The sequence below is a fragment of the Parasteatoda tepidariorum genome, chromosome 5, assembly GCF_982258835.1.
Source record: "Parasteatoda tepidariorum strain Cologne lab strain chromosome 5, Ptep-v5.0, whole genome shotgun sequence".
In the NCBI taxonomy this organism is placed as follows: Eukaryota; Metazoa; Arthropoda; class Arachnida; order Araneae; family Theridiidae; genus Parasteatoda; species Parasteatoda tepidariorum.
The window spans coordinates 2211990-2235312 of NC_141759.1; the positions used below are offsets into that span (position 1 = coordinate 2211990).

Here is a 23323-nt window from a genome sequence, read left to right on the forward strand (position 1 = left end):
ATGATTTTTTTAAACGTCTTAACCTTCGATCTCCGGAAACATCCGGATCACGGTTAGCGAAACATCCGGAAATCCGGATTTTTTCCGGAGCACAATCAGCCCTGGTGTATAGTAAAACCAAATTTTATAATAGTAACACAAAAAACTATTACATTATTTTAATCAAAATTTTTTAATATATAATACAATATACTGAACATATACACCACTAGAAAGAGAAGCTTTTCATGATAAAATTCTTTTTTTACCTCTATCGGTATTTCAAAATTCATAGAAAAATGAATTCAAGCAGACCACGAAGTTTCAAATGCTGTGAAATTCTCCTGCGGTATAGTGTCCTCTCAAGAAAAAACCCAGAGGCGTTACAATTAAAGAGCGTTTCGAATGGGACGTAAAAATAAGTTGCTTCTGAAACTTCTACGGTTCCATGTATACAGACGTACATTAAAGGAAAGACCAGGTTATTTAGAAACATAAAACTAGTCATGAAAAATAATAGAAGGTAGGATCGGTTATCATAGACTCAATGCGTGTTTAAAAAAAATGAAGATACATTTAATTCCGATTAACTGTTAACTGATTCAGATAACATCCATTTACCTAAATCACTTGGAGCATTTTTTCTTCTAAATGAGTCTTTTTTGAAACTATATGAGTTCTTTTTACAAGGTTGATGGGGTCTCTCTGTACATTTTATTTCATGACAATCGTTGAACAGCAGACCCAGTTTTTGGGTTTACAACTACTCATGTTCAACTCATTTTGAACCAATCCAGAAGACAAAGGAACACCTGGTTTAAGTATTGGGAGAAATTTGCGTTCGTGAAGGACTTTTTGATGGAACTCATCATTTGCGTTACATGGAAAGGAAAACCACGAAAAACTCACGGTTAGCCTAACGTCAAGGAGACTCAAAATCTTGATCCGTCTACCACTGAGGTTATTTTTCGTTAGCACTATGGTCGGTGTGAGCCGGAATTCACATCGATCCGCCATCGCTAGGATGTCTAAAAAGTAATATTGCTTATCACTAAGAAAATAGGAAAAATAATATACCAAACACAACACTCGATCCCGCAACGTAATAATCCTAACTCAGCAGTGAATAGTGTTGAAAAAAAGTGCGAAATTTCTAATTGTTAAATTTAGGTTGAATATTGAAAAGACGTTTCTTAAAACATTAGATAAAGAGACACCCATTAAAAACAACAAATTTATTTTACTGAATGAGGCACTTCTAAATGATAAAAATACAAAAACAGAATAACTACAGGTTCATCATTTGGAATGCTTTGAATCAAGAACATTTGAAAAAGAGATCTCATCCCTTCTTTCAGCAAGCTATAAACATTTAAAAAAAAGTTTGCGTGTTTGTCAGATAAACAAGGAAAAAAACAATGCAACTTTTTCATAAAATATAACATTCATCTAAAGGCCCACATACAATCAATTTTGAAACAATGACAAAAGTAATTTAGGTTATAAAAAGTATGGCTTACTAGCTAAGACTAAAATAATATATTCAATTATAATGATTTTAACCTGGTAACACTATTAAACATATCAACGTTTTAAGAAATGTGTTTATTTTCTGAAAGGGAGTTATAGAGTGACTTTTTCATAGGAGTAACTACGGTGAACTAAGCAAAGCATCTTCTGAAAAAGTTGAATTTAGTTTATTACGTTACGAAAAAAACTTAATTTAAATATTTAATTGAAAGAATGTATGGGATCAAAATACTTAATTAGAATGGTGTATAATATGAATATTTCGTATTCAGTCAGAAGAGCGTAATTAGCAATAAAAGAATTATAATGTAAACAATTTCGCTTATAATATTTCATTTACTTATTTTAAAAATAAATAAATAAATGTGTTGTTAACCGGTTGGATATGGACCGGTTTTATTTTCCGTTCTAAGCTGAATATCAACATAAATTTTGTTGGTGCATTAGTAATTGTAAACAACGGATTCTCAACTAAAATGAAGTAAAATTCTTTTAGTTTTGGTATTCAGAAAAGCGTATAATGAAAATGGTCTGTGACAAAAGAAGAAAGCAGATATAATTTCCAGATTAATCCTTAATAAATATATAGTCTGTGGGGGGGGGGGGAAAGACGATTTTTTTGATCTTGCAACCAAACAGGTTTTGGAGTGCCGTCTCCAACAGCATATAATTAAGAGAGTATTTTTTTCCTTATTTAAATATTAGTTTATTAGATTATTTTTGATAAGGATTCTAAAAATAAACTTCAATGTCAAATTTTCATGAACATTGTATAACTCTTGTTTGTTCAAATGTTCTACAATTCACCAAATTAGTTTTCCTTAAAAAATATGATCGATATTTTGATGGAATGGTATTAAATATTTCATGAAGAGCGAATTAATGAATGCTTTATAGCATTTTTTTGAAGCGGTTAAAGTGCTTGACGCTTCTATAATTCAAAACTATGTATATAATTTTACCGTAAAAAATTAGATCAGATAAATAACTTAAATATTTCATAAATTATTTATTAAACTTTTCTAAACATCACTAATTTGGGAAGCGTTTTCCTTCTGAATAAAAATCACTTGAATAAATGAATGATTCTCAATTTTTTTCAAATTTTACCCTGTTAATACATTTTTTCTTCTTTATGTTTCAGAATCAGAAAGTGCGAATCATGTCTGAAGCATTTCTATTATATTTAAGTAATACTTCAGAACAAAAATTTTCTAGTCGAGTACATTTCTAATGTTAAATATGGTTCAACTTCGGCAACAGTTCCTGTAAATGTATTCGTAATCGGAATGGCCAACAGATGGCGCAATTCTTTTCCCGTGGCAACTGCTTCAGCATTAGGTTGTGGATAGTCACGGGAGGTGGCAGCACTAAGTGGTGTTTAAAATTGATTAAAAAAAAGGCTACTTAGGTCTCAAAATGCATTAAAAATAGTGCTTAAAGTAAATATATATCTAAAAGTTTAAAATAAATATTTTATAATCCGAAAGTGAGAAGAACTGTAAATGGTAATAACATCGAAAAACAGTGACATACAACTGAGTAGTATAAGAAACTTTCATAATTTACAAAAAGTGGTAAAATCAAAGCCTGAAAATAATTCTGAAGAATTATTTTTTAAAATAGTTTATGAATTAAAATTACGAATTTAAGTACAATCATTGCTTGAGCTGCATTTTCATATAGAAAATATACTAAACATATTTATTCTTCAAAATATTTTAACTAACGTTAAATTCTGTTATTGTTCGATTTTAGTTTCAAAAACTAAATTTCCGAAATTTATTTTGAAGACCCATTCATAATATTAAATTAAATCATACACAAAGTTGTAAAGTAACAGAAAAAACGTTTTTGATCAGAATTTTAAACAAACACAAATGCTTTTTTTCCCTTCCCTTTTTAGGTTTTCGAAAATAAGACAAAAAAAAAAAATAAATAAATAAAAAAAAAAAATACAATTTTAATAAATAAAAATGATTTGCTCCTGTAATGACAACTTTCTTTTAGTTGAAAACGTTTCTTCAGTTTTTTAATTATATGAATAGAGTGAACCGATATTATAAACAGATGAAATGATTTTTTTCACATGACTGAGTTCAACCAGTCGACAATGTGGACATAGTTTTTATCCATCCACCTAACATTAGCTTCGGCATTTTCCAGCGACTGATCAAATGCTCTGTTGGCTGTACCCAGATTATTCTTGTACTTTTTGTAAAACTCCTTCAGCTGAAAAAAAAAATATATATATGTTAGTATTTTTCAAATTAAAAGAGATTTGAAGCATAATGTTTATCCTTTAAGCATCTGGATCGTTGATTCAGTGCTTCAGAGGACGCTAAACCATGGAAGAAAATTTTCCACCCAAATACTCTCTTACTCCTTCATTATACTAATTTAACATTAGAAGTGAAGAAGTAGCCATGAGTAAGCCATGAAGTTTTAAATACTGAAAAGAAAATTTCATAATATACAAATGAAAATGAAGATGATAAGGTAGGAGTACGAGAAGTTCTCTACGAATAATTTGTTTGCATTTTAATATTTTGAAGTATTTTTTTCAGCAATGGAAACTTTACGACTTAATTATTTTTTTTTTTAAATTAGTAAGGAAGGAGAATTAGTGAAGAAAATTTTCTTTCGCGGTATGGCTTCCTCTTGTACCGCATGTTGGCGAAAAACGAGGTGACAAGAAGATACTACTCAGAAAGGACAGCTAGTAATATTTTTATTTTGTGACGTAACGAAGTTAATTGATCCTACAACCAAATCATGCATATTTGTCTCAACTTCCGTCGAATTCCAAATGAATACCGGTTCAGAAGTGTGCTCGTTCTTACCCAAGCAATGCTTTTTACTTATTGGAACTGGTTGAACCTCTTCGAATAATGACAAAAATGGATACCCATAATTAGAAAGAAAACTGCTCAAACCTAGTCGTCCATTCTAGGGCTCTTCCAAACTGAACCTGATGTTTAGTTCAGAATGGTAGGTCAAAGCGTCTTAAAATTTTCAGCAGTTTTAACAGCTAATCCATCACTAAGAAGTCAATAAAATCTCTGAATGGATATTACTTAGCATCGATTCAGAGTAAATGAATTTTAAGCAGACAAATTTCTGAATCATCGGGACATAATAACTTATCGATTGAGATTCGGCATACTTCTTAATCAGTGAAATGAATTGAACGTCGGATTAAATCTCTTTTGCCGTGCAGTATGACGTGTAGATTCGTCGTGTAAAAAATTACCCCTGACTATCAAAACTCGAAATTTCAATAAAATACAATAAGTACATTATTGGGTGATACGTTTCTTCTATATTAACAATAGTGACTATTTTACAAGGTCCGAAACCAATTACATTAGTGATTCGAATGAAAAGTGTTGATTTATGCAACTATTGCGTTGATAAACAATACTGGCCTACGAAGTATAGACATTTTGGAATTCAATACAAGAATCCTCTCGCCTTTCGAAGCAGAGCTGAAAGTAAAACTGAAAAACCATTTTATTTACAGCTGGTTTATGTGATGCTTTTGCTATTTTCTAAGCTATATTCATCACTATATCTCAGGCTTGAATTACTACATATGTGTTATTACTGTTGAAAAAAAAAACCTTTTCTTGACATTGTCAATAAGACCATTCGCGTTATTTTTTTTCTTACAGTCCCGAAGCTGCCTGTTGTGGGCTAGGGAGGTCAAGGCTCTACAATTTCGTGACCAACGACATGATTTTATTTTATTTTATAACCATCGTTGAGCAGCGGACAGAATTTTCAGTTTACGACTACCAATGTTCATTTCCGTATCCTTGTCACTTCGAATCCAATCCAGAAGACAAGGGAACTGCTGGATCACGTAGTGGTAGAGCCTTCGTGAAATACTTTTTGAACCCCCATTTGCGTTACAAGGATATGAAAACCAAATCGAACTTCTCAATTGCGAGATTAGGCTGTTGCAATATCGTATAAGAAATATCGGATTCATAAACTATGGAGAAATAAATAGAATAATTGTCAAAAATTCGATAGAAATATTGCCTTAAATATAAATACTCAAATGCACGATTCGAATTTTCCATATTATTTGATATACATCAGGATATTTAAAATCCACGTAAAAATCAATATCAATAGCTGGCAAAAGTACAATCGAAATATTACATCGATTTACGATATTATCGGCGTAAATTGAGCGCCTCAAAAAGTGAACATCTAAATGACTGATTCAAATATTACGTGTAAATTTCTGTAGAAAAGAAAATGATTTTTTTTTACTTTTCAAAAGAAAAATCTTTCAGTAAGAACTCTGTAAAATTCTGTGACAATGTCGCCGCGTCGCTGCAATACTGCCACGGGGGTGACATCTTCATCATAAGGTTAGAGAACAAGGACGGGATTTGACAAGAATTTAAATAATTATGGGTTGATATTAGATATCCCACCTCAATCCCATACAGTAAATTACAATTCAGCGATCTTTCACGACTCTTTCCTTTGCTGTAGTTGGTCGCAATTATTATTCTAGATTTCATTTCTTTTAAAATTTGTTACCTAAACTAAGTTAAAAATCATGTTTTTCATAATTTAAAATAATGCCAAAGCAGGTCGTTAAAAGTCGTATCCAGTATCCAGTATAGTACAAAAAAAAATAAAAGAACACCCAGCAGAAACTTTTGATAATAATGATCGATTTTTCACGTATTAGGAACTTATCTTAATGATTCGAGAGGGTGACCTCAAATACGCTAACTAATGAATACGAGCGATATTTTAAGTTACAAAATAAGACACAAAAATGAAATTTACTTTCTCTGAATAAGCGTACCTTTTTTTGTTGTTAACGTATTTGGATTTCTGATAGCCAAAATTTTTGCTCACAATTTCAAATAGCTTTTATCGCAAAAAATTTCATGCATATTATAACTTTAGTAAATATTTAGTATTTTTAATTATTTTATTTTAAAAATTGTCAAAAAGAATTTTGAACCGTACGGTATTTTTTAAATAATAATACGTATTTTTTAAATAATTTTGAAGAAAGTAATTTTACATACTTAAATACAAAATTTGATCAAAATCCATCGAATAGTCCCTTAGAAATTGAATTTTTCCCAACGGATTCCTGACTCTAAAAACTTTCAGAGGTAGCCGAAATCTAGAAAATATAGGACCAAAAGTTTGGTGGAGAGAGGGGTCGAAAACTCTTTAATGTTAATTCACCCTATCTCGAGGATTCTTTAAGCGAATCGAAGCATTTTTGCAAGCAATCTATCCAAGATACGGCGAAATACGCATAAACTAACATTAAGAGGTTCAACCCTTCTCCTGTCTAAACTATTGAGACCCTATTTTCCAGATGGCGGCTACACCTCATATTTTGAGGGTTAATAATCCGAATTTATTTAAAAATATATATGTTTATTCATAAAAGGTACGTTCTCGTGTTAGATTTAAAATATTGTCCGCTCAAAATAATTAGCATTGATTGAAACCGTGAAGATTGAGTCCTCGTACGTGAAAATCCGATTCTTAAATCAAAAGTTTCTCAGAGAACTCTTTTTTTTCCGCACTGTATATCTCAAAAACATTAAATACATAATTTAAATTTTATAGAATCCAATTCTGGTAAATCTTGAACTAAATAGCCATAAACTGCAAAGTGTTAGTTTCAAATGAGAAAAAAAAAAGAATGACTAGAAAAATTAAAATAAATCAACACTATTTTAAAATACAAACTATTAAAATATAATAAAATCAAAAGTATGCGCATCTAATAATGATGTATAAAAAGTTAAAAACTCTTTTACTTTTGGTTCCTTTGCTATGTGTTTCAGATATGTAATGAATCTCCTTAATATTAAAGACTTACATAACACATAACATACGGCTTGCAAAATATTTAAAGAAAACATACATTTTGTAAGTTTTGCCAACAATACTTACCTTAGTAACGTAAAAACATTTAATCTATACCTCAAGTGTTTTAATGGCACATAGAGCCAATTTTAGTAATTTTACAGCATGGTGTTCTGTAATCACCTCCCTTTATTATTAGAATTCTTTTCTATGAAAGTTTGCAAGTTAGAAGTCACAAATTAATATTTAAGCGAGGAAAAACGGTATCGAAAAATTTTGAATCATTACTGAGGAAGGCGACAACAAAAAAAAATCAAAACAAAGATGATTTCCTGAGGAAACATGGTGCATCTTAAAGGTGATAATAAGTAACACATGCAAGTTTCATCAGGTAGCAAAACTGGTTTTGATATTTTTCATTCAACCTAGTGATTCAGTACACTACTAGAATTTCCTCCTGGCTTAAATATTATTTGATCTCTTAAATAAAAGATTTTTAATTTTCTTTCTTAAAAAGTTTTTAAAAATGTATATTGAAGGCGGTTGTTACAGAGCACGTTTTTTAAGAAATATACTTTCTAAATATTTTGTGCTGGGAAAAAGTCTTTCATGACGTATTTGCAATTTTAGTACCACATTTCTAAGAGCTAGAAAAGGCGCTTCAAGGTTACTTGATTTACCCTCTCCGTTACCATGGTTGCAACAAATCTTTTTTCACCATTGCTGTTCGCTTCATGAAGGCAATTTTTTTAAAGGCTCCGTCGTCCTATCAAATGAAGCTTTTTTTTGCCATTAATACGCTATTGTCATAATTGCAATGAGTTTGCAACAGTTACTCATAACTGTTAGGTCAAGTTTAACCTATCTAAAGTCAGCACTATCTACGCTTATTATGAAAATGTCGCCAAACGTTAATATGGAGAAAAGCCATAGTTTTTTAAAAATGAGAAGCGTTTGAGGTCTAGTTTTTTTTAAATATTTAAGAACTGGCTGCAATGCTGCATTATTTGGGTTCATCAAGATTTGCAAGAACTGAGAATAAAGCAGTTATTTTCTTAATTTTCATCACGATGGAAAAATGGCGGCACATTAGCGATTTCTTAAAAAAATTTAATAACTTTTAAACTATTTATTTGTCTGTTTTAAAGGTCAGATAGTTCTTTAGGTCAAGATGTAGTTCAAAAATCATCGCTTTGCTTCAAGTGTCAGATAACTGTGGGTTTGTATTTACCTTGTGACGATAGAGCTTCGAAAAACCATGTTAAAAAGTAAGAATATTCTGGAAGAAGAAAGGGGAAAAAAACGAAACCATGGTAACGGAAATAGAGCTCCATGTGATGATATCTCCTTGAGATGCCTATTCTATTTATAGAGTCGTTTGATAATAATGATTTCAAAACTAAGAAGTAAGTTACGTTATTAAGGTAAGTTAGAATGATTTTAAAACAATAAAATTAAAATGGCGACTCACCTGGAAGAGTTCGAAAGGTGTGTTGAGAGATCGTGTGACTGATTTCAACATGCTGCTGATTGCGAAGAAGGACTTACCATACCTTCAAAGACATAAAAAAAAGATTAAGAGAACGAAAAGATTTGGTTTCTTTAAATGTACCTTTTTTTAAACTTTTAATTCTCGAATTGCACCCTAATTAAAACAAACATTAAGTTACACGTTGAGAATTTTCATGTTAAAGAACTATTGCAACTATTTCCTGTCAAATAGTAGAGATTTTTTTAGGAAGAAGACAGTGGCATCAGCCAAACAGATCGTCCTTTGGGTCAATTAAAACTAATATTAAAACTTTAAATCTGTGATTTTTAGTGTGAAAAATTCAATTTTTAAAAAATATTTTGAAATATTTAGCTGAAAAAAATCTATTTTATGAAGAATATATTATGATCTAATAATTTAATAATCAGGTTTAAGGTTACTAAAATTTAAATATTTTTTACATTTAAAAACAATAAAAACAAACGAACTCTATTACCATCAATACTTATTTATAAATAACAAATTTTTAAAAATGACAAAAGTAGCAAGTCAATTGGTTACTTGCAATTCAAGATGAAGAAGATCTCCCATATGACATATGACGTCAGCGCCAGCCAATCTTTATCAGCAAAGTGTCGCATTAAAGTTAATCTAAGTTTCGCTACATAAGTCAGAATGTTAATGAACGATAAGTTGTTTAAGTGCAGAGTCATATCGCACATCGAATGAGTAGAAATATAATTCTTTTTCGTCTACTTCTTTTACTTAATTTAGATATTTATTATTTGTTTACGTTCTTTAGTGTAACCGTGATATATTTTTGTTTTGTGTGCCTGGTAACTTCGAGGCATAATTTGTTTATGATCCACATGACTTCGTGCCTATTTGGCGATTTTTAACTGATACAAACAAATAAATATCTTTTATTTCATTAATTTTGCTGCTTAGTACATAACTTTTTTTTAAAAATTTTTAATTCAATTACCATTGATATTAAATTATTTAGTTTCATAAAAACATGTTTTAAAAGTCTAACTATAAAAATAAACAAGCATGTGGTTTTAGATGATAAGTTTAAAAAATACTCCTCAGATGGCGTAGTTTGCTTACGTTGTCTATGCCACAGCCTTTGCTGTCTGCTTATGCTAACACGTCCATTTTGATCACTTTATTTCATTTTGTCGTTAAACAGCCGATCCAATTTGGGATTTACGGCTACTAATGTTCAACTCCGTATCCTTGTAATTTTGAACCCTAACCAGAAGACGAGGGAGCTCCTGGATCAAGTATTAGGTTGCCTTCGTGGAGAACTTCTTGATGAAATTAACCGGCATTTACGCTACATGAAGAAGAAAACAGCGAAAATCTCCCATGGTTTGCCTGACTGCAAGGGAACTCTAACACATGATCAGTCTATCACTGAGAATATTTTACGTGCTTATTGGTCAGTGCGAACTATATGTGGAATTCGTATCGATCAGCCATCGCTGGGATTCGATCCCAATTCGCCTCTTGGGAAGGCGAACACCTGAGCCTCAACAGCTTTCATTTTGATCATTGAGCTTATCTGACATGATAAGCTCAATGATCAAAAAATAATTAAGTATTAAAGAACTTAATTAACTCATTTTTTGATTAAATGGAGTTGTAAGCTAGCAAACATCACTGATGTTATCCTTAAAATACTTAAGGCAAAAGTGTAATTAAAATACTTGATAAAACAGAATTGCTTATAGTTTATTTAATACAATGGAGAGTCGTAACGACGATCTCAACCTTCGTCTATGAAAAGGCACCTCAGGATAAATCAAGTTAATATGTCTGATATACTAGCGAAATGGAATTGAATAATTGTAGTGGTAGACACGCTACAGTACTCCCCCACCAGAATTTTGTCTGCGACAGAATTCGACGAACGGATACCACTAGTTGATTCATTGCTGTTTTGTGATAAGCCGGGAGAACTGTATTAAGATCACCTGACTACATGTAACCAACTTTTACAACTACAGATTGTGAAGAAAAATTTTGAGCACGATTATTGGATTTTTCGGCATCGCCTTCTGTTACAACTTTTTGCAACTCCTCCCCAGTATCGTTTCCCCGTAATTTGTTCACAAAATGTAAGAAAATAAAATGGTCGAAAATTAGAGTCCATCTATGTAACTTTTTTTGCAAAATATAGAAAAATATATCAACCAAACTTTTCTTGATTGAAGAATGCATTCATTATCTTCGTTTATTTTCGAGTCAAAACAAGCGATCTTCCCCGTTAACCCGAAGTCTGTTATTTATCGAAAATGGTACTTTATATCGAAACATAGTTGCCTCAGGATTTTTTTTGTTGTTAGAATTCTTATTAAAGTGACGCGTTGCTTTGTTAGGAGTTAATATTTATGAAAAAGATATTTACCTTTCAAATACAATATTCCACTTGTCTCTGATGTAATTGAATGTTATGTCTCTTCCATAAAGTTTAGATCCAACAGATCGGAAGACATAACTTCCATCCTGTCTACGAATGCCCGAATCAGAACTCAAACTCCAGTTTAGGTACCTAAACACAAATATCAAAGCACATTTTAGGCTAAATTTATGTCCACCTCAGAACACAACTAACTTTTAATCACTTTTTTTTTTAAAAGAATGAAAGAAATACTTTCTTAGAAAGCATAATTTTTGAAAAGTTATGCGATGTGGGATTGATAGTCATTTACAACGACACATTTGCCAGTCTTTAGATTTTTTTTCAAATATAATTTTATTAGAGTTTAAACGAATGAAATCTGATTTAGAAGAGACTTTAATTGCGCACGAATAAAGATATTAATTATAAAAAACCTGAAAGCAATCAAAGTTATTTTTTCAAAAAACGAAATTGTGTTGGTAATAGAAAAAACTGAAATATCTCAAATTTTAATTGGGCGACGGCACACGCATAGCTGCCAACTTTTGCGATTTTTATGGAACATTAATGCTTCACACTGTAATATAAGATTCTGGAAGGGAATAAGAAGGCAAAATCTGAAAAGGGATTCTGGTTTAAAAATGTTTATAAACAACACGAATGAGAAAAATAAACGATATATATGTTACCGGGAATGATCGAAATTGAGAGAATGTCGACTTTCACCGGTGAATGTCTGCAATCACATAGTCGCTTGGGTGAATGTCCGAAATATTTGTTACATCCGATTTTATATTAATTTATTCGTTGATATTATTATAATTATTCGATATTTTAAGATCTGCTGAGAATAGATTAGGAGAAACATGAGTGTTCGGAGTACCGGTTAAATGCATGCTGGGCAGTGGCACTGAACCTTTAAAAAAACATGGATGTAGAGCATACCGGGCAGCGGCACTTAACTATACCCAGTATATATTTCGCACATTTACCAAAGCGACTATGTGATTGTCAACATTCACCGGTGGAAGTCAACAACCACCCATTTCTGTCATTTTCACAATAACATATATATAAAAATCCGGAAAATGATGTAAAATGATTTAATGGTGATTGTTTTGTATAGCATTTTCTTAAGGACTATTAATTGTTATTGTTACATTTGTTTGTATGATAAGAAGGTTCTAATAAAGTAAGAACACTTACCTTGTGAGCAACCATGGTTCTTTGGCGCATGCCAATGAATACATGAATTTGTCTTTCTCAGATGCGATCTGAGCTTTCTTGTATTGCTCCCAGATGAAATTCCAAACATCTTCTCCGCCATTTTTGACCGCCGAGCAATACACTACGCTTCTCAAATTAGGAGGAATTCTGGAAAGGAAAAAAAAATTATTTGTCCTTCATAGGCTATTCTTTAGGGTGGATAGAACAAGTGTAACGTCTTCACTGATTTGACCACACAATGTCTTCTTCGAATGGCCAAACTTATTGGAAATTCTCCCCTGAAACCGAAAGTCTGTTTTTTTTTCCGTCAAATGCTTATTTATTTAGTTATCAAGCATTTAAATTGCCCAAAAATGCCTTCGTAAGTGATGCAATCAAAAACAATCCCTGATTGTTTATGAATTGTGGAATTAAAATTATGCAATTATGAGTGAAATTGAAATTATGCAAAAACGGAACCACTGATCCTAAAGGACTGAAATTTCAACAGTATGCTTCCAAATCAATGAGCCTTTTTTTGGCGTGGTAAAAGGAAAACTTTATATCGCACTGATAGATGGCGCTGTATAGAAAAGTCGGGAGACGAGTTTGAGCTTGACACGTGCACAGTGGCGAAGTTAACGTTTTGGTTGTGTGTGATAACTTTTCTTTTGCTCAAAGCATTATTTATTGTTTTCGTCACATTGGGGATATTTTTAGTTTTTGTTAACTTAAAATCACACCGATAGATAGCGCTAACAGTATTTTCAACAGAGCCTAATTTATACTCACTGTCAATAAAATAGGCGTTTCAAGGTTATGCGATTTCCTCCTCCCCCTCTATCCGTCACTACGGTATCCACATTTCTTACTTTTCCCCAAGTCATTATACTCAGACTTCTTAAAAGGGAAAATACAATATCTTTCGCAACGTAATCATGAAAAAGGAGGGGGGCGAAGAATAGAAAATTTGTGTATAGTTTGTCGATCGAAAGAATTCTCTTCGCCATAAAGTCTGTTGCTATGGAGACAAAGAGATCTTCTTTCTCTCGCTAACGTGTCCTAACACGTTGACTGTCGCCTCACTCATATTCGGGTGATCGGACAGCGTTACCCATATTCGGGTGACAGCAAAGTTTCTGATTGGGCCGCCTCATTTATATTCGGGTGACAGCAAAGTTCCTGATCGGGCCGTCTCACCTGTATTGGTAGGGTGACGCTTATTTGACTACCTGCGTAGGATATTCGTATGTATTTGAAAAGATATTTCACAGGAAATAACAAAACTATGGATTGTTATATAAGTAATACAAAAATGATTTATTAAGAAAATTATTGCGATCCTCGTTTCTTGTTCACTGCTATTTGTCTCTCTAAGAAATAAGTTTGTTTTTAATCGAAATTTCAACGAATTAGGGTAAAGATTTTAAATCCTCGGCAAAGATTCAAACTGATCGTGTAAAGTGGCGAGATGCGAAGCAACAGACTCGATACCATGAAAACAAACGGATATTATTCTTGGGATCACCAAAGACTCGCATTATTAAAATATCGGTGGGAGTTCTTAGCAGAATACGCTTCGTACAGCGGTACTGGAGGAGATTTCACTGTAAATGGCTGTTAAATATTAATCCTATAGGAAAACGTCGCAACTATAGTCACCAGTCCAGTCGAATCTTTCCCAAGACAAACTCTTTTCTATTAACAAAGAGGACTTACACGTTAGTGTTGGTGGGATCTCTTCTCCATTCTTCAAATTTTTGCTGGGCCGTTTTGATGCAGTCTGGATAATCATAACCGCACATCCATCCCACAACGGTCGTTCTCTTGTATCTGAAACATCACAACAGTTTATTATAGCAAAAAACAAAATATTTCGAATGAACAGGGCAGCCACAGAAAAAATATGAAAATAATTAGTAGTATATGAAAATCGTAAACCATTCCATATCATAAAATATTTATCAAATCCAATGAAAAACCTTTTACTTGGCTAGTGATCGGAGGGATTATTAAAGTAGACAATTAGGTCCGTTGTGTCAAAATGAAGTCTACCCTGAGCAACTTTTGATCTAATAATCGAATCTTCACGTATTTAATGTAATGATTCGAGGCTGGGGGGGGGGGGGGTAATCTGAAATATGCCATGTATAACACCATTTTATGAAGATCCGTTAATTTGGGAAATATTTAGATTGTATTTACACTATTTAACTAAACTCTTGTATGAAATGATGGTAGCACATGTTTTAATGTTTTTGGATCATTGTTAAAAGTTTAAAGGCAAATAATTGAGTAATATTAAGATATTGACAATAGGGTGGTTTGTTTGCAAGATGTGTACTGGTGAAATAGGAGTTCTTGTCGGATTTGATTGACACACTGGCTCACTCTTCTTTACTGATTCATAAAAAAATATTGATTGCGGTCAATTTTTTGTCCAGCCATTTCGATCTTTTAGTCGGATTGATTTGCCGAACTATTTACATAAACTATTATAAAATTTGTGTATGCTAAGTTGCATAATAAAGATATTCTTATTCTCATATAAGATTTACATAATTCTATCATTTATATAAAATAATATTAAACTTCTATTCACTTCGAATTCATATTAATAGTCTGCTTGTGCTGTGTCTATGTTTGATTAACAAACTAATTTTATTTTAAGAATTAATGTACATATGCACATCCTAAATGTATTATTCTTGCTTTAGATTGTATCGTAAAAGTATCTTTACCGATTCTTATGTGTATCACATAGTATTATAACTATAAATGTTAGTGTTACTGAATTACAAACAGGGTTACTTTGCAAAAAGTAGTTTTAAAGAACATTCTAGATGTTTCATTACTCTTGGTTTTGGTGTAGTGGCACGCTTCGTGAAGCACTCCTTTGTCGTTAGGTATTTGCCTCCATTTTTGTATGAAAATCGCTTACAGTACATGTTTTCGACTCCGTATACGCATTATTTTAACCATAATTGACCAAATTCTTGCATTTGTTTTATAATCAGTTCTTTATCACAACATACAAATAAAAAAAACTTTCGTGATTTAGCTACTGCAGTGGCCGAGATAGCCTATGTAGCAGAGCACTGGACTAAAATGTAGTAATAGGTGAATCGATCGTGTTAAATCCGTCGGAACACAAAGTGCTCCATGTTCCTATAACAAAATATACCTCTGTGGGTTATGAATTAGAGATGAATCGTTCTCTGGTACAAGTCAAAATTACGATCTGAGGTATAAACGGGTGTGACATATGGCTGTGGCAGAAGTCGAATTCTTGGTCATAGATGGCGCAACTGGAAAACAAGAACAATCGCACCCCTTGCCTTAATAGCCTACGGCAGCAACAACAATTAGTGCAGACAATATTTTAAGTTACAAAATCAGACACAAAAACATACTTTCTCAGAATAAACATACCTTTTTTTCGATTGATTCCATAGGGGGTAGCTGCAATCTAGGAAATAGGGAGACCATAGTTTGGTCAGGAGACCATTTCAAAGTTTGGACTCCCTAATATTAAATTTTTTTTGCGTATTTTGCTATATCCCAAAAAATTTTTAAGCGAATTGAAAATTTTTTACACACTATTATAAAATTCATTTATGCAAAGATAATTCAATGAAAAATATTTTTTCCCGCAAATATTTATTCTTATTTTATTTAATAATGGTCGAAAATATTTGAAACTGCAAGGTCGTATAACATTTTTTACATCATTTCAAAGAATGTAATTTTATTTTGCCATGTAAAATTACATTCTTCAAAATGATGTAAACAGATTTATAGCGTACAATTCAAAATATTTTCCAATATTAATAAATAAAATAATAAAACATAATAAATGCTTGCTAAAATTTTATTTTTGCATGGAATTCTTTACTTATAAATGAATTTTATAATTGTGCGCAAAAATGTTTCTCTTAGCCTAAAAAGTTAGAGAGATATGGCGATATACTCGGTCATCCCTTATATTATTTTGGGGGGGGGGGGTCAGAAATCCGAATATTTCGAGAAAAAGGTATGTTTATTTAGAGACAATTTTGTGTCTGATCATGTAACTTAGAATATCATCTACATTAATTATTTAGCATTTTAGAAGTAACCTTCTTAAACTTTTAAGAATGAGTCCTAGAACGCGGAGATCCAATCAATAGATCAAAAGTTATTTATGGTGGTCCATCTCTTATTTTGTTTCCTGCATACTAAATTAGGTGCGGATTTGTATAAGGTTCATATACATATGCATATAAACATTCCATCACACACACACACACACACACATATATATATATATATATATATATATATATATATATATATATATATATATATATATATATATATATAGCTTCAATTAATCTCTTTATGCTATTCCTTTTCTGTAAATCCTTTTTTTAAACGCTTTCGCTCACACTTTTAAATTCATATCCTGTCTATTAATCTATTTTTGGTTTAAGTAAGCATTAATTAAAAATAAAAATTTTTTCCCTTTGTTCTTTGTGGGAATCGCGCGACTTATTTAATAAACGAATTACAATTACTAAGATTTCCCTTATTTTTTCAAATATTATTGGGAAATAAATAAAAAATATGAAAACTACAATCCGACTGAAACGTTCGATAACGAAATTAAGTCTCCCTAAAAATTTGAACCAGCCTAAAATAACCTGAATGTTCCGGGAAAAAAATAGCTTTCCCGTGTAATAAATAATAAGAGAACTTGCTCGTGTGTTGAAACACATGGGGTGTATTTTCGGTGAAAATAAAAGGGATGATCGGTTGCCAGTTAACAAACAAATTTTTACTCGCCAATTTTTATACTTGGTCGTCCTGCGATCGGTGGTTAATTTTACCCTACACAGGATGAAGAAAAAAAGGTTTTTTTATGAATGAAAAACAATAATTGAATTAACACATAATTCGTAAAATATTATTTCGACTTTAATACAACTGGAAACTAAAGTGATTGTTTTATAAATCAGTATAATCCTTATCGACTGTGAGAAGGAATTATTGACCCATAAAAAGGCATTCAACTACTCGATTCATTTCGTACGTCTGTTCATATCTTATGTCCAAAAATATTTTTTTTCCAAAAATTGATACTTACTGAACTAATATATTTTCATCTGAATTTTCGTTCCAGCCAAGGCGTTCATACATAGGTTTCAACTGCTCAACCAAATAATTCTGAAAGATAAACCATTTAAAAAAATTTGCATGTGAAATTTTTTTTCCGCGTTGTCAGAAGGAATTGAAATATCAAGCGAGCGAGGGGTCATAGAGCATGAGCGCTTAAACCTACAACATATTTCATTTTTATATTTGATGTGGTAGTAAAATTTATATTTTATTGTTCTTGAAATAAATGCAGTTTAAAATAATTTTGACAAACATTACGTTTAAATAATTATATATGGTACACTTGCTGGTTCTTTAAAAGTATTTTTAAGTGTTGACTAAATTTTATTAAAATATGAGCTTACAATGTGAATTTAATTTGATGTTCCCTACTAAGAAAACACTTTTTTAAAAAGCGTGAAACTTGGAGGTATCATACTTAGACTACAAATTTACAAGTGAAAATTTTTCAAACTGAGCTGTAAGTTGTACAAAAATGTTAATTTGGACGTCTAGTTTCTGCCACACTAGATGGCAGCACCGAGACTCTATTTGGATGCTAAAGTGCACCAGGAATTTAATTTTTCCGGAAATGCCAAAAGCCAATAAGGCACTCCAGGGATCTTTTACATGCCGCATAATCATACGACATGGCCGCTGAGGATTTTCTGCATCCCGAAAATCCGGTGTCTGGGCCGGCAGACTTGCAGACTTGGAACCCGCAGACTTGGGCTCAAAAGGCCGACGACAAACCAACTGCGCCACCCAGCCACACGTTAAAAAGTGATTACTCTTATTTTGAATTCGTTTCCGAAACGATATGATATTAAAAATATCGTTATTTCAAAAACCACGTAAAAAATATCGTATAAACGAAAAACAGCTACCGAGAATACGGTCGCAAAAGGTAGATGGAATTAGTCACAAAGTCATTACTCAAATGCGCAATATCGCAATTACATTGCATTAAAAAATCGGAATTTGGAAAAACTCTGTCGATCGAAAAACGACGTGGGTCACCTATAGGTTTCAGAACAGTCTCAAAATAAGCGCGTTAAAAAAATAATTATTCAAATGTCGCAATAACACCTGGTTAAAAATACCACATTTTGAAAAACCATACAGAAATGGCCGAAGAAACGATAATTAGCAGTCGAAAAAAGGAAATTGTCGCGAAACGATCGGGTCAAAAAGTGATAAGTACTCAGACACGAAATTCGTGTTTCCTAATAACATCGTATTTAAACACTGCAATTTTTAAATTGCATGGAATCGGCAGAGATTGCAATAAATATAACGCTGATTATAGCAATCAACAGAAGATGACCTTTACCAACGTGTATATTTAATTTTATTTCAAATTTATAACCGTCGTTGAACAGTCGATCCTATTATTCTAAGTTTAAGACTACCAACTCCAAAGCCTTGTAATTTTGAACAAAATCCAGAAGACAAGGGAACTCCTGGATTAAGTATTGGGAGAAATTTGCCGTCGTGGAGGACTTTTTGATGGAACTAATCCACATTTACGTTACATGGAGAGGAAGAGCACGAGAACCTCCCACGGTTAGGCCGACGGCAAAGGGTCTCTAACCCAAGATCCACTTACCACTGAGGATATTTCACTTGAGCACTGTGGTCCGCGTAAGCCCGATGCAAAATGAGTATCGACCAGCCATCACTGGGATTTGAACCCGGTTTACTTTATTGGAAGGCGAACGCTCTATCCCCTGAGCCATCTGGGAATCGAATGTAGGGAAATTGTGCCAAATGTTATTGCTCATAAAAGTTCGATTAACGGCATCGGAAGTTCAATCTTGGCCGCCAACTCAACAATCGGCGAGTTTATGCAGCAAAATGCTCACTGAGTATGTCGTGGCTGAAAGTTTTTTTCGTTGGTTGTGGCGCGGAAGTTAGGAGAGGGGGGTACTCACTCAGACACTGTCCCCGTCATCTAATTGGGTTCAAAGTTGCGAAGCATTTCGGCCATAGCTGTTTAACCCTGAAAATGGGGCTAGGTGCTTAACCATGGTTAAGTTATGTGTGCCAATCCGTATATTGTCTTTCCCGTAAACGATAAATGATTGTATCGTAGGGGATATAATCGTAAGTCGTTCTCAGAAACGATGAAATTTAGAAGAATGCTGACATATTTCCACAAAGGACACATCATTGAATCGTAGTGAATCCGTATCATGTCTTTACCGGAATAGGATGGAAACATCACCTAACGATATGAGATAACGACTAACTCAATAAAAAAGAAGAGACTTACTTTCCATTTTCCGAAGACAGCACTCCTAGAGATCATGGAGTCGATGAAGGAGAATCCGTAGAGAGCTGCTTTCCAAGGCAAGTAGTCATCCTCTTCCTTCAAGTAGAGGGTCATATTGAGTGCCAAATGGTAATCTATGTGACCCGCCCTGTACACAACAAATTGTTATTGAGACACACTCATTTGGATTACATACACAATTCGAATGATTATATTCACCGCTGACATTCATTCTACTTAGAAAAGTAATTAAAAGTTTTGCAATGGAACATACTAAAGAATGAAATTAGTAAATAAAGTATAATTAAGCTTTAAAAAATCAGATTTAATTAAATCTACTAATTTCTATCGCTTGCAATTTTAAGGAACAAATTTTGTGAAATTTTGTTACAATGTTTGATTTTGAGTCAGGTTTTGTTGCTGAATTCGAAACATCTATAAAAACTGTTAATTTTAACACATAAAGATCAAAATTAGTTTTTCACCAAAAGATTTCAACAAGTTGCCAGTTAAAGAAGTTACGCCACAACAAGTGTGACTGAACTAGATCCTATAATTCTTCCTTTCACTAAATATCAAATATTAGATAAGATAAAGCGCATGATATGAGCGCAGTGTCTCCAAACAAAAAACGTATGTACTATTAAATGATCTTCGTAACTCTTTGAAATATAATATTCGTTTATTTAAAAATAATAGCTCATGATTTCTGTTGAAGCATACGAAAAAGTAATTACCTTGCCAAGTCAAGTGAATCGTCAATTATCTGCGCCCTATTCACAGGATGTATCACCTAAAAGAAACAAGAAACAATCTGCAGAGTTTCTTTATACAACAAATCTAAGCAAAATTAGTTAGTCTCCATTGGCAACACTAAAAGCTTTCTGTTTTAATGGCGGGCATTTTGTAACTGATAAAGGAAACGATAGGTTTGTGATATTAATGTATTTAGTCTATACATGACATACCTTGTGTATACTGTACTCAGATGAAAAAAATGACACTCATATTCTGCGCCTTTATGATACGGTCACATTAAGTTAGCATAGTTTGCGTCCTGCAAACAATTTTTATTCAACTCATTTCAAAAACTACAAAGAATATAAAAACACGCTTCGCAATAAACTATATAAAAAAACAGAACTAGTTTATCAAGAATAGTGAATTAGAGATCTTCCAAACATAAATATTCTTATTTATTAAAAAAAATTAGTCACGAAAGCTAATTTAAAATAATGTCTTCAATTCTCTAGTGAGTGAAGTTAGGCAACACTTATATCTGTGTTTTTATAGAAATTCTAACATTCTTTGAACAAAATTAAAAACGGAAAACTTGATTGGAAATGTTTGGAAGGAGTCGCATTTTTCAATTTTATTACCTTAGTTGAAAAATGTTTTGTATTATTGAAACAAAAAAAAAAAAACAATATTAATCTTAATAAAATCTGCAGGATGAACAACTGTAACGATTGTTTTTTTTCGGTCTATGAATTTGGTAGCTAAAATTATTCATCAAAAACTTTTTGTAAATATAAGTTCTGAAAAAAAAACGAGAATATAGATACCTAATATGGAGATGTGCAGTTTTTGTGATGTCCACTTTTGGAGAAAACAAAAAATTTTTTATTTCCTAAATATTTCTGTTTTAATGTATGTAGATTTACAGTGTCAAATACCGGGACACATTTTAAACAGGGCAAACTAGGTAGCATATCCTATAAGATTAATCTTTGGAGGCGGGGTAAGCTGTAGAGAGTTTGGGATGGATAATCCCTTGAACTTTGTTCAAAATAAGAAGAGCTAACGGCAAACTGAAGATGAAACCCTCAATTTTTTCTAAAAGTTGCCGATGGTTCAGGGGATAGAGCGTTCGTCTCCCAATGAGGTGAACCGGGTTCGAATCCCAGCGCTGGTTAGTCAATACGAATTCCGCATCCGGCTTGCACCGAACACGGTGCTGAGGTAAATACCCTCAGTGATAAGCTAATCATGGTTTTGAGTCCCCTTGCCATCAGGCTAACAGTGGGAGGTTCTCGTGGTCTTCCAATTCATATAACTCAAATGCGGGTTAGTTCGATCAAAAAAAGTCCTTCACGAAGGAAAATTTCTCTCAATACTTGATAAAGAAGTTCTTTTTCTGGATTGAGTTTTAAATGACAAGGCTGAAGAGTTGAACCTTAGTAGTCCCAAATTTGCGTCGGTTGTTCAGAGACGGTTATAAAATAAAATAAAAGTTACAGAAATATAAATTATTGCAACAAAAATGATTTTTCCAAAGTCAGTACACACCTCCAGCTGATTTCAAGCAGAGGGCACACAAACGAGAAAATATAGAATAACTTATCTGTATCTACACAAAATGGGGTTTCCCCACTATTCAAATAAAGCCTTCGTAAATATTTAATGGCCACACTAACAAAGATAATATTATGTGGTACTTTCTATTAAAGACCAAAAGAAACTTTATAATATATTGTAATTGTAATTTGAGTTTAGCAAACTTGTCAAATAAACGCTTTAAATTGAAAGACAAATAAATATTTTCAGGAACGATTAAGGACTCGCCTGCAAAATACAAAAAATACTTATATAGGGTTGTTTATCCATCAAAAATAAATGCCAAAAATAAGTTCAGCAATGTTCGAAATTAAAACCAATGGAATGAAGAAAAAAACAGCAATCATTACAATCTTAATCATATCTATAGTTTCATAATGCGATTTGTGACAGAATTATCATTCAAATCTTTTAAGATCATCGAATTGACTGATATATATGCTCAACTCCTTTTATTCTTAAACCAAACCTAAAAGACAAAGGGAATCCTGGATCAAACAATGGTACATGTTCACTTTAGCGGAGAACTTTTGAAAGAAATTATAACCATCATTTTATTTTATAACCGTCGTCAATTTTTCAGATTTACGACTACTAATGTTCAACTCAGTAGCCTTGTAACCTAATCCAGAAGAATTTCTTTATTAAGTATGGGAGAAATTTTCCTTCGTGGGAAACATTTTGATGCAGCTAACCAGCATTTGCGTTACGTGGGGAGTAAGACCACGAGAACCGCCCGCGGTTACCCTGACGACAAGGGGACTCTAAACCATGACCCGCTTACCACTGAGGATATTTTACGTCAGCACTGAGGTTGGTGTAAGCCGGATGCAGAATTCGTATCGACCAGCCATCACTAGGATTCAAACCAGGTTCTCCTCATTGGAATGCGAACGCTTTATCCCCTGAGCCACCGTGAGTCTATGACCCATATCGGAGTAAAATGGATATCGCAAACAGTTAACCTTTGCGTTTAGCCCAACAAGACATAATCCATCTACCCCTGGTGATTCTTTATGCTAGCAACTGTGCCTCGTTCAACATTTTTTTCTTAAATTGTATAATCGGCATTCAATATCTGATCTTAATTTACGAC

At 32.6% G+C, this 23323-nt stretch overlaps 1 protein-coding gene across 1 annotated transcript in view; it reads right to left on the reverse strand.

Moving 5' to 3' along the window:
- Positions 1–1199: 1199 nt before the first annotated feature.
- LOC107437802 (aminopeptidase N) overlaps positions 1200–23323 on the reverse strand; it is a 142756-nt gene continuing 120632 nt past the window's right edge. Inside the window, exons 12-19 of the mRNA XM_043045904.3 lie at positions 20628–20683; positions 19891–20038; positions 17605–17684; positions 14199–14312; positions 12480–12647; positions 11280–11423; positions 8846–8927; positions 1200–3741 (exon numbers count right to left, since the gene is read on the reverse strand). Coding sequence (XP_042901838.2) covers positions 3595–3741; positions 8846–8927; positions 11280–11423; positions 12480–12647; positions 14199–14312; positions 17605–17684; positions 19891–20038; positions 20628–20683 — 939 coding nt within the window. The 3' untranslated portion in view covers positions 1200–3594. The remainder of the gene's footprint in view (positions 3742–8845; positions 8928–11279; positions 11424–12479; positions 12648–14198; positions 14313–17604; positions 17685–19890; positions 20039–20627; positions 20684–23323) is intronic.